Genomic DNA, 10,155 nt, shown 5'->3' with positions numbered 1-10,155 from the left:
AAAACACCAGAAAAAGAGGCTTATTTCCAAAATTCTAAGCATTATTTGAAGGCAGAAGTGTTGTTCTACCAGCTTCAGTCATCTCCTTTTCTTAAAAAAATTAATCAATGACTGTAAAATAGGACATCACTTTTAATTCTGAAAAATGCAATACTCCATCTATAGAACAGCAAGCTGAAGTAGCTTACCCCATATCGCCCTGTTAAAACATGCGCTAAGAGTACCTTGGATGGAGAATGCAGCTTAGTGCCACTGAATACTCCAATCTAGGCTTCCTGCACAGTGTTGTTGTGGTGACACAGTACATAAACAGCTAATTGCCAAAAGTTCCATGCTCAAACACTTAATATTAAATTATAATCATTGACCTTGTTTTCCCTGCTAAAAAAAAAAACTGAAGTCAAACTATCAATTTAGCAGTGGAAGTAGTTTCAGATTCCACTAAAAGACAACAGATATTCAAACCTCTCAGAGTCTTAGACTGTTAAAATATTCCTGTACTTTAAGTGAAAGTAAAAAAAACAAAGTTACAAAACAAGAATCTATAGAAAAGGGCCAGGTACAACTTGCACCAGTGTTAAAAAATCATTCAAAATCTGCTAAAATTCACTCAAGGTATATGTGTACTTTTCAAAAGCTGGAAGAGAAGATATTTGCCTGGTTCTGTCAGACGCTTTTTAAACAATAGCATGTAAAAGACTGAGAGAACATAGTTGAGAATTATAAAATAACTATTTTCAGGTGTAATATGAAACAACAAAGTTAAGCCTGAAAAAAAAAAAGCTACAGAGAAAAGAATAGCTACAGAGAAACAGCTAAGGAGAAATTCTGCTCAAAATAAAAGTAAGGTAATAGCAGACAGGAAAAGCATCAGGTCAGGGTTGGACCTCTAGCAAGGAAATGAACACAACAGTTCTCTAATCTGTTTACAATTTCTAAAGCCTTTGGCACAGCAAATATGTAAGCAGAAAAGTGCTTGCAAGAGGACAGGCAAATCTCCTGGGAAACTGCTCATAACCAGTTTCAGAACATGGACATCAATTTAATTCCCTCCTCTTACCTGTCCTCTCCTGCACCTAGCTCCTTGTGACAAAGTGAGCTTGGTCCCCAGGTGCGTCCTTTTTTCTTCTGGCCTCTCTTCTCTTCTTCCTCTCCTTCCTCCTTTGGAAGGACTGAGTTTCGTCCCCATGTTTTACTGCTTTCAGCAGGAGTCACTTCACAAGTAGGAAAAAGAATGGAAAATGGGAAAAAAGCCAATCAGGTACACACATGGGTCCCAATGCAATGTAAAGAACACAAGCCAGAAGAATGAAAATGTTCATTCAGAGTTATTTCCCAAAATTCTCATCATACATCTAACATATAGATCTCTTCAAAATGACTACAGATAGACTTTAGTTTAGTACTGTTTTCTCCTTCAGAAGAATTAGTTTGATATCAGAAACACAAGAATTGTGACATCCAATACAAACGCTATACATTAACATTCCTTTCACACTTCTAATACACACTTATCTCCCTAATTCTGGGTTATTAGGTGAACACCATTTGAATGATAAGCACCCTTGGTTCTCTTTCTCCCCATCAGTAACTTAATCTACTTCAGTAACGTTTCACAAATCTATTCTGCAGACTAAGATTCTAAACATTAGCCTACAGACCCAAAGAATATGTTCCCTGTAAAATCAAGTAGCAATCTTTCAAGAGTATAGGTAAGGCTCAGACTCCAAATACTACCAAACTCACCACCCTCCCAGCCAGTTGTCAAAACACCATTTTTCTCTCTCTCAACTCATACATGCAAGGGCACAAAGCCAACATTTTAGGAACATTTCTTTTCACAGTCCTGTCCTAGATATGGAATCTTGGCATCTTACCACGCTGACAGACTGCACATTTCCCAAATTCAATACTACATTGAGCTCCTTACACTGTATGGCCCTGAGTCTGGGAATAATGGTGGGACTTGCAGGAGGGCTGGAGCAGCTACTGATCAAGCTCTTCCTTTTATCCATTGTTGGAGAAGCCTGCACAGTGAATTTATGTTGGAAATCTGTTACCAAAAGAAAATCAACACAAAAGCAGAAAAACAGTTTAAATCCTTTTTTAATACAAGAAAAAATAAGAAATATCTGTTGATGGTAACTTGTAATACGTGAAATTTTCAGGGTCTGTATAGAAAATGTTTTACAGCTAATTGCTATGGTTACTTCAGGACAAAGACATGCTAACAAAGGAAAACACTAAGTGACTTCTCAGACAGACTGCCAGTATTTAAGGTTTATTCAGGGTTACATTAGAAGTCACTTGTGTGTTGAATTAACGCACAAAGTTGTGTAGTGCTACAGTATCAAAGCTTTTGACATTTCTGATATTTTTTTTTTATTTTGGCCTCAAGAAATCTGATAGCTTATGGATTCAGCTGCAGTATTACATAAAATATTCCCAGAGCAGGAACATTTCCTTAAAACAAGCAAACAAAACAATATCCTTTATTAAAATGATCATTTTGAGCACTAACATATTAAATTGCAACATTTTTACTATCAATCGTACACACTAACAAACGTGTAACATCACAATCCCACTTCCAAACACGTAACATCACAATCCCACTTCTTGTCTTTATAATTTGACCTGTTCCCTTTGAGGAATGCTAGCCACAGAAACATCAAGTTTAGTTCCTAGATGCCAAAGGTATGTTTTTTATAATTTAAAATGCGCAAGTATGAGCACAGAGAAGACACCAAAGCTACAGGTTTTCACCCACTCCTCCCATCTTTCCTGACACTGTTCGTCTCACCAACCTGAAGGCAGGCTGATATTATTGCCATCTTTTAACTTGAGCCGACTCTTCTTGAACTTCCCCATACGTTTCTTCACACGAGGCTTCTCCTGACACAGCTGGTGGATGATGATGTTGAGCTCTCTTTCCAGGATGTCAATCTCACGTTCTGCCAGCTCCTGTTCCCGCCTTCGGAGCAACTCCTCGTGGTTCTTCTGTTCAACAGCAGCACGAGTCAGCTCTTCTTCCCACGTGCGAAGCTCCTGTAGGGGGATCAGAAAGGAGAAAGAAGAACAGCTATCTCGTGACCTGTGGGCTAAGGCTAACAACACCTATTCTGAAGGTACAGCAGCACTCACTTTTGTTCACAGCACAGCTAAAGCCACTGTTCAAAGACTCAGCTGAACATCAATAAACCAAAAACAATGTTTAAGAAATTCTGTGATTGCCATCCAAGGCTCTTCAAAACAGCGTTAACATAGGGACATTAAAAAAAAGTAAAGAAAAATTTTCTAATCAGCACTCATAAGACCACATCTGGAGTACTTTCTGTTTCCTTAATAAAAGAGAGACATAGACATATTGGAGAAAGGCCAGTGAAGGGCTACTGAGATGGTGAAAGAACTGAAGCATCTCTCCTATGAGGAAAGGCTGGGAGAGCTGGGACTGCTCAGCCCAGAGAAGAGAAGGCTCCGGTGTTTCTTATCAATACGTACAAATATTCAAGGGGAGGATGCAAAGATGACAGTACCAGACTGTTCTCAGTGGTTTTCAGAGATAACACAAGCAGCAGTGGGCACAAACACAGAAGACTGAATATTAGGAAGCTTTTTCATACTGTGTGAGTGATGGAGCACTGGCACAGGCTGCCCAGAGAAGCTGTAGAATCTTCTTCCTTGGAGATCTTAAAAGCCACATGGACATGGGCCTGGGCAACCTGCTCTGGGTGGCCCTGGTCAAGCAGGGGTTGGAGTAAATGACTCCTGAAAACCCTGCCAACTTCAACCACTCTGTGATTCTGTGAAAAGACACTGAATCCTACAGTGTCATGAGAAAAAAATGCTGACATGCACATCTTCAAGAGCCACTGGAGATACCACATACATGGGAACTCATTTTGCAAGATTTATCATCCATACTGAAAAAAATTAATCCTGTCTTCCCATTCAGTAAAAGCATTTATTAACTTCAGAATTGATTGTTTAAAAATAATCGTGCCAACTCATGCATCAAAAATAGCACAAAACTCAATTCTAACATAAAAATCAATTTCAAAAATATCACAAAGAGGTCATTCCTGTCAGTTTTCACCAAATGTGGTTGCTTCTCAGGCATAAAAAAAAAGGAGCATAATTTAAAGTCTTCTACAATTCATTTTGTCAACAAAAAAATGAAATTGTCTGTGAGATCTCAAAATCTTCTGTTCTCACTTCTCTCCCCTCGCCAAAAGGACAAAAGAACTCAGCACTCACAGTAACTATCTCCAACTGGCTGATTCCACCACAGAAGGTAAAAATTGAAGAGTTCAAATTGAACTTCATCTGATCAAATTCATTTTTATTATTTTTATTTTTAATAATGTCATTGTTATCTGTGCCATTACCACAGAGGTTTGGTTAATTATACTCATGAGATGAATAGGGTATCAAACTTTCTTTCCTCGTTGCTATGGAGGAACACAGTGCTCAAAACATGACAGCAGTCTAGTAACTACTGTTCTCTGATGAAGTTTCTGGTTTTCAAGAGCTGTTCCAACAAACTTATGCCAACACACCACACAGTGCAGCAGGGTAATGCCTATCAGCTTTTCCTTTTTTCCTCCAAAAGCTGCTATAGTACATGCACAGAAAATGTTTTATGAACCATCGTAGGACTTATTCCTGTGCACAAGATATCCTCTCTTTTTCTCTGTCTTCTAAACCCAACTTCTGAGCCAAAATCAAGTTGGCTATTTATTATGAATTTACTTCTGTGTGAGAGGCAGTCAACAAAAAACTACTACTTCAGTGAATAACTGCAGTACTTCATACCAACATCTGTAATGTCTGTAAGGACCTTATAAAGATGTAGCAAACTGCTTTCTTTCTGGCTGTATGCTTGAAGAATAAGTCTCCAATTCTTTTCACTTAACTGATGGCCACAGTTCCTCTTATTCCTGTTAGGGTCTTCATTCCCTGCTGTTTACCAGGCAAATTTTAATTAAACAGTTGTTGGATTATTCCCTTGGTAGTACTCATGTTTATTATGTTTTATCCCCTTTGACTGCACCCACAGCCTTGAAGACACAAACCTGACAGAAATAAAGAAGAGATGTTTGCTGAAGTGTATAGTCTGAAGCTTTCTCTCTTATTTTTAATGTTAACAATTATTGCTGGGCTTCTCAGTTACGACGATGGCAGTGAAATAGTTACCAGATGTATTAAACAAAGATAATTCAGTATAGGAATTTGCATAGTGTATAACGGACACTATGCTCACTACAATATTAGAGCAGCAGATAAAGATGCAGATATTTTACTTATGAATCTACCCCAGCACACATCATAACTCTCATCTACTCAGGGACTTACTAAAAGCTGAAGTAGAGCACGTGCAAAATTAATTCTGAGATGCCCTAAATGATGATCCCTGAATAGGAAGTATTCTATCAAACAGAAGAACACAAGGAAGGACTGTTTTTTTCTACTTACCTTTTCTTTGGCTCTGAGCTGATCAAACATCTCTTGGATCTCTTGTTTCCAGTCTTCCTGAAGGGAATGGAAGGAATCTTTGGGCATTTCAAAGAAACCAGACTCTTCTATAGCGGTGAGATGGCCTAGGATACTGGCAAAGGAAGGTCGTGAGTGTGGGTCAGGGTTCCAACAATCTAGAATAGGACAAAGACAAGCAACTATTAAGCATCTCTTAGTAAGAAAGCTTGAGATGATGAGTGGTACTTCACTGATCCCCAGTGGCTGAGAATGGCACGTACACTGTGTTACTCTGTCTCCCATTTCTCTCTTTCATTGACTACTGTGTGATCATAAATCAAGTGGGGAATTTTTAAACTATCATCTGTACTTTGTGAGCACATACAAGTAAGATGCATACACACAATTCTTCTACCACTTTTACATTGCAGAGCTACCAGCCACACTGTAAAAGGGTATCTATCAGAGCCCCTTCTAAAGCTAAGCTGAGTCATTATGAATCTCTTCCACAGAACAGAAAAACTCTCCTGCAATGCAGCCTGGGCATACTTGGGTAAAACACTGGGTACTTTGAGTGAAAAAACAACATTCAAGTAGATTATGAAAACAGACAGTACATTCAGAGTTTTCTTAAGGGTTTTTTTTGTTTCTTACCGTGAGAAATTTGTTTAATAAGGCTTTTTTTTTTTCCCCAATTGCTTTTATGAGAAACCACAGATAAGATTTTTCATTAAACAATCTAATGCATTGACTTAACAAATCACAGAGCTATACAGAATTTTAGGTAGCCTTATTACCACAAAGGGCAATTCAACTCGTGATGGTATGAAAAGGTTCTTCCTCTTACAGCGAGGGAAGCTGAACACTGCAAACAAATGGAAAAAGAAAACACTACAGAGTAACATCACAATCTGTGAAATCAAGATCATGTTTTTAAAAGTTACTAAATGAAAGAATTTGACTTAGCAGTGCTTCTGAGTGTGAAACTATTACTCATTCGATCCTCTCTGACCTCACCATTATTTTAACTCCTGCAGAAAACATCTTTTGCTCATTCCATATTTTCCAATACTAGCACTTACACAGCTTATTCTTCAACATGTATCCTTACTCTTTTTAGTACTGCAAGATTCCTGCACGTCAAACTTTGACAAGGACCAAACAGGAAATTTAACATTCTAACATTTCTCAAAGCTATGGACAACAGTTTTTGTGTGCAAGTGGAGGACACTAATATGTGGGTATCTCTCAATACACTCATACTACCATTGCTCAGAATGGTCACGAAGTTTGAGACATAAATTGCCACATTAAGAAGCAAGAATAATATAAATGTTCAAAAGTTTCTAGACTTTACTGTTGGGGAAAAAGAGCGGTACTGTTCTTAAAAATTTCTAGTGATGTCCTAAAAAGCATTCAGTTAATCTGTTCTATGGATTGAGATACATCAAGGAGCATATGTGATTAAAAAATAAATAAATAAAATTTCACAAAATCTGTGCAACTGCTGAGGCTTCTTTCTGCAGATCTTTTCTCTGCTTTGATTTTACTGTTACTGACATTTGGCATTTGGGAGCTTTGTTTTTGAGACTGCTGATACCAAGATGGTATTTAAGCATCTGATCAAGTTCCGGGAGGCATAAGCTGGAACACATTTGTCTTTGTGGATTTCAAATTGTTTCTCTTACCAAAACAGAGAATTAAGGATGTTAAAAGTGCTCTGAAGGTCCCCCGCTGCTGCTGACCAATTAGCAGCAATGGGTGATACAGCTGGACTGACAGTGGCATAATCTCTGCCCCCCTAGCACAGGTTTTAAGCATGGCAAAGCAAACATGACCCAAAGTAAAACAAAATGCTGTGGCCAGCCAAATGCATGAATGAGTGAGCAGGATAACTATGCAGGTGGCCCCTGGCTTTTTTTTTTTTCTTCCCCCCAGGCCTAGATCTGCCATTATTTGCACTAATGAGGACAGTTGAAACATACAAATCTTTCCTGTGAAAAGGTAAAGTTCAGCTTTGTTTTCTCACTGACGACCACCAGAGGAGTAATTCAAAAGCAAAAGCAGCAAAAGCAGCATTAGGGAAACAAGAGCTCACAGAGATGGGAAACAGCCTGAAAAACAGTTCTAGTGAAGGGGCAGAAAGTAGCTGTTCCTTTGTTCTCTTCTTCTCCCTGCACATGGAGAAGCCTAGCATTTCAGAGCCAAGAGTCCTTACCCCTGTGCTCCCGGGTTCAAGCACAGGCCATGTGCCTCTATCCAACTTTCCCAAGAGAAGGCATTATTTTCAATACTATCAGCAGATACACCACTTACATTTAAGAACTTCAGGACCCCTTGTTTTAGGGAGCCACGCCAAAATAAACCACGATGGCAAAACACTGTGCTCTAAGTTTCATAAGTTGGTTTCAGCTGCAGTTTCCTGTTTAATGTTTCTTCCAATTTAATACATCTGCAACTCTGTCGCTGTTTACAGTCCAGCATACCACCTCCTTTTTTTTTTTTAGCTAAAGCAATACGTGAGATTTTTCTACTTTAATTTAACTGAAGCCTGTCACCTATAGAAAAAATAACTGAAAAAACTATTCCAAGAGCAGAAAAATCCACCAGAAACATTTTCTTGCATAAAAATTCCTTTTTGGGGGCTAAAAAACACCTTTGAAGGCCACAAAACCTAAGTTCAGCATTCGATGCCTGTGACTCTGCGATTCCAAATCAACCTGACAGTGGCCAGCAAGGTGTTCAAGCTATGACCTCCAAAGCAAGTTGAAGGTTTTAAACTATATCAATATATATCAAATTTCTAGTCAGTGCACTTTTGCTACAAGAAAACAAGCTAGATGATGACAACAATAGCCCACATAGTAAAAAATGGATGGGAATTTCAAATATTACTGTTGTAACAGAAACTGTTACAGCACATAAACAGCTATATTGAAGCCCCATAATAACTTGCAGCATCAAAAAATCCATCTGAGTAATCTATGCTCTTAGGCATCAAAACCAACACCAGGAGGCAATGCTAAACAGCACTCTAAGAACAGCACAAAATGTTCTAACCATACTCACACTAGACCTGGCTTACCTTCCATTAGTTTGGCAAAAGGCTCTGGACACGTGGAAGGGATTGGAAGAGCAAGTTTATTCATGGCAACACCGTAGGCTACTGCAAGACCATCAATTCCTCGGAATGGCACTTCCCCTGTTAGCAGCTCCCAAAGCAGCACGCCATAACTAACAGGAAAGGAAAGAGAAAAGAATGTAAATGCTTGATTTTAATGCATCCTTGGTTAAGCAAGATGACAGCATATGAGCTATCAGGGTGCCTCTGGTACACTGAAGAATTTACATCTTTTCTGGATAAGTTAATTGTGGCTGTCAAACTGGCTAAGTTCTTTATTTTACCTCTTTTTTTTTTAATATAATGAAAACAAAGTAACTCCAGTGTGTAGATTAAAATATTTTTGGAAGTGTGCTAACATCTACGTTGACATTCAAAAATGCAAAACATCTTTGTTGATAAGTTTGGGAAATCTTTAAGGATATTGAACAAGTTCACTTGTAAAATCATTTTTTGTTCTTTTTATCATCATATATGTTACACATGAACTAGACAGATAACCTGTGGGAACTTTAAAATTAATATTTGACTACACTGCAATAGAGGAATGTAAAGAAAAAGCTTCTTATCAGAGTAAGAATGAGAACTGAAATGTGAGGGGCAACTTCAGGTCATTACAGGGGTATTTATTTGATAAAGGCTGTGCATCAGCCTCCCTTTTCTCAACTGCTAACATTTAATCAAAAACTCCAGTGAAATTGTCACATAGTAATCCAACAATCCTAACTTCTACATTCCTAATTCTGGACTTATGATATGAATATCACGAAATAAGTTAAAGAATAAGTTAAAGAATATCAAGAAATAAGATTAAGTAATATCAAGCAATAAAACCAGGAATTTTTCTTATTTGATAGTGATAGCAATTTTAAGAGGACAGAGGTTGTTAAGTAACGTAACACAGCAGATTCTTCCTCTTGAATCCTGTGGTCAAAAAGGAAAAATCCATTACTACCCCTCATCAGTCAGTTTTAAACCTAACAGCAGCACAGAAAATCTTCATACTTCTACAGTTTCTAACTTTGCTTCGGTTTAAAAACAAAGTAAAAGAGATTTCTGTAAAAACCAGTTGTCCCAAAAAAAGCAATTCCATTATCTGAACATCTTCATTTGTTTACAACATCTGATCAAATTAAGGACTAACCATGAATTGTAATCATCTCTCTGACTTGTTCAAAACTGCACCTGAAGCAGTCAGGAGCCCTGCCTTACATCTTTAAGTAACCTTTGCACAATGGCAAAATTCTTTTTCGTATAACATGGTAACTTCATTTTCTTGAGTTCAGAAGATGATACAGTAAACCAGCCAAGTGAAACTGGACACTGTCAGTCAACAGCAATACATTAATTTTAAAAAGTAAAGCTAACTCAGGATATTTTATGTAGGTCACTCTTGAATTTAATGCCTCCTATTTATATCCACAGAGACTACTATAGATAGAAAGAACATAATCATATACTGTTTGAGTAAATTTTCAGCTATAAAACACTATTTTTCAACATAGCCATCACTACTAACTATGCATTCTTGCCAGCAATGGACATTGCCTGCATGCTGT

At 37.9% G+C, this 10,155-nt stretch overlaps 1 protein-coding gene across 9 annotated transcripts in view; it reads right to left on the bottom strand.

The window, feature by feature from the left end:
• The window catches only part of MAP3K9 (mitogen-activated protein kinase kinase kinase 9), a 102,625-nt gene that overhangs the window by 67,562 nt on the left and 24,908 nt on the right, over positions 1-10,155 (bottom strand). For all 9 annotated transcript variants that reach the window (XR_004159910.1, XR_004159909.1, XR_002115179.2 and 6 more), the window contains 5 exons: positions 8,561-8,709; positions 5,476-5,651; positions 2,808-3,048; positions 1,931-2,053; positions 1,061-1,214 (listed from right to left, as the gene is read on the bottom strand). Coding sequence is in view for 4 of the 9 variants with exons in the window: in XM_010711511.3 (XP_010709813.1) it covers positions 1,061-1,214; positions 1,931-2,053; positions 2,808-3,048; positions 5,476-5,651; positions 8,561-8,709 (843 nt within the window). In the remaining 5 variants the exon portion in view is untranslated. The remainder of the gene's footprint in view (positions 1-1,060; positions 1,215-1,930; positions 2,054-2,807; positions 3,049-5,475; positions 5,652-8,560; positions 8,710-10,155) is intronic.

The sequence above is a fragment of the Meleagris gallopavo genome, chromosome 5 (assembly GCF_000146605.3).
Source record: "Meleagris gallopavo isolate NT-WF06-2002-E0010 breed Aviagen turkey brand Nicholas breeding stock chromosome 5, Turkey_5.1, whole genome shotgun sequence".
Taxonomy (NCBI): domain Eukaryota; kingdom Metazoa; phylum Chordata; class Aves; order Galliformes; family Phasianidae; genus Meleagris; species Meleagris gallopavo.
The sequence above is the reverse complement of the archived record's forward strand: the minus strand, read 5'-3'. Positions and strand labels throughout refer to the sequence as shown.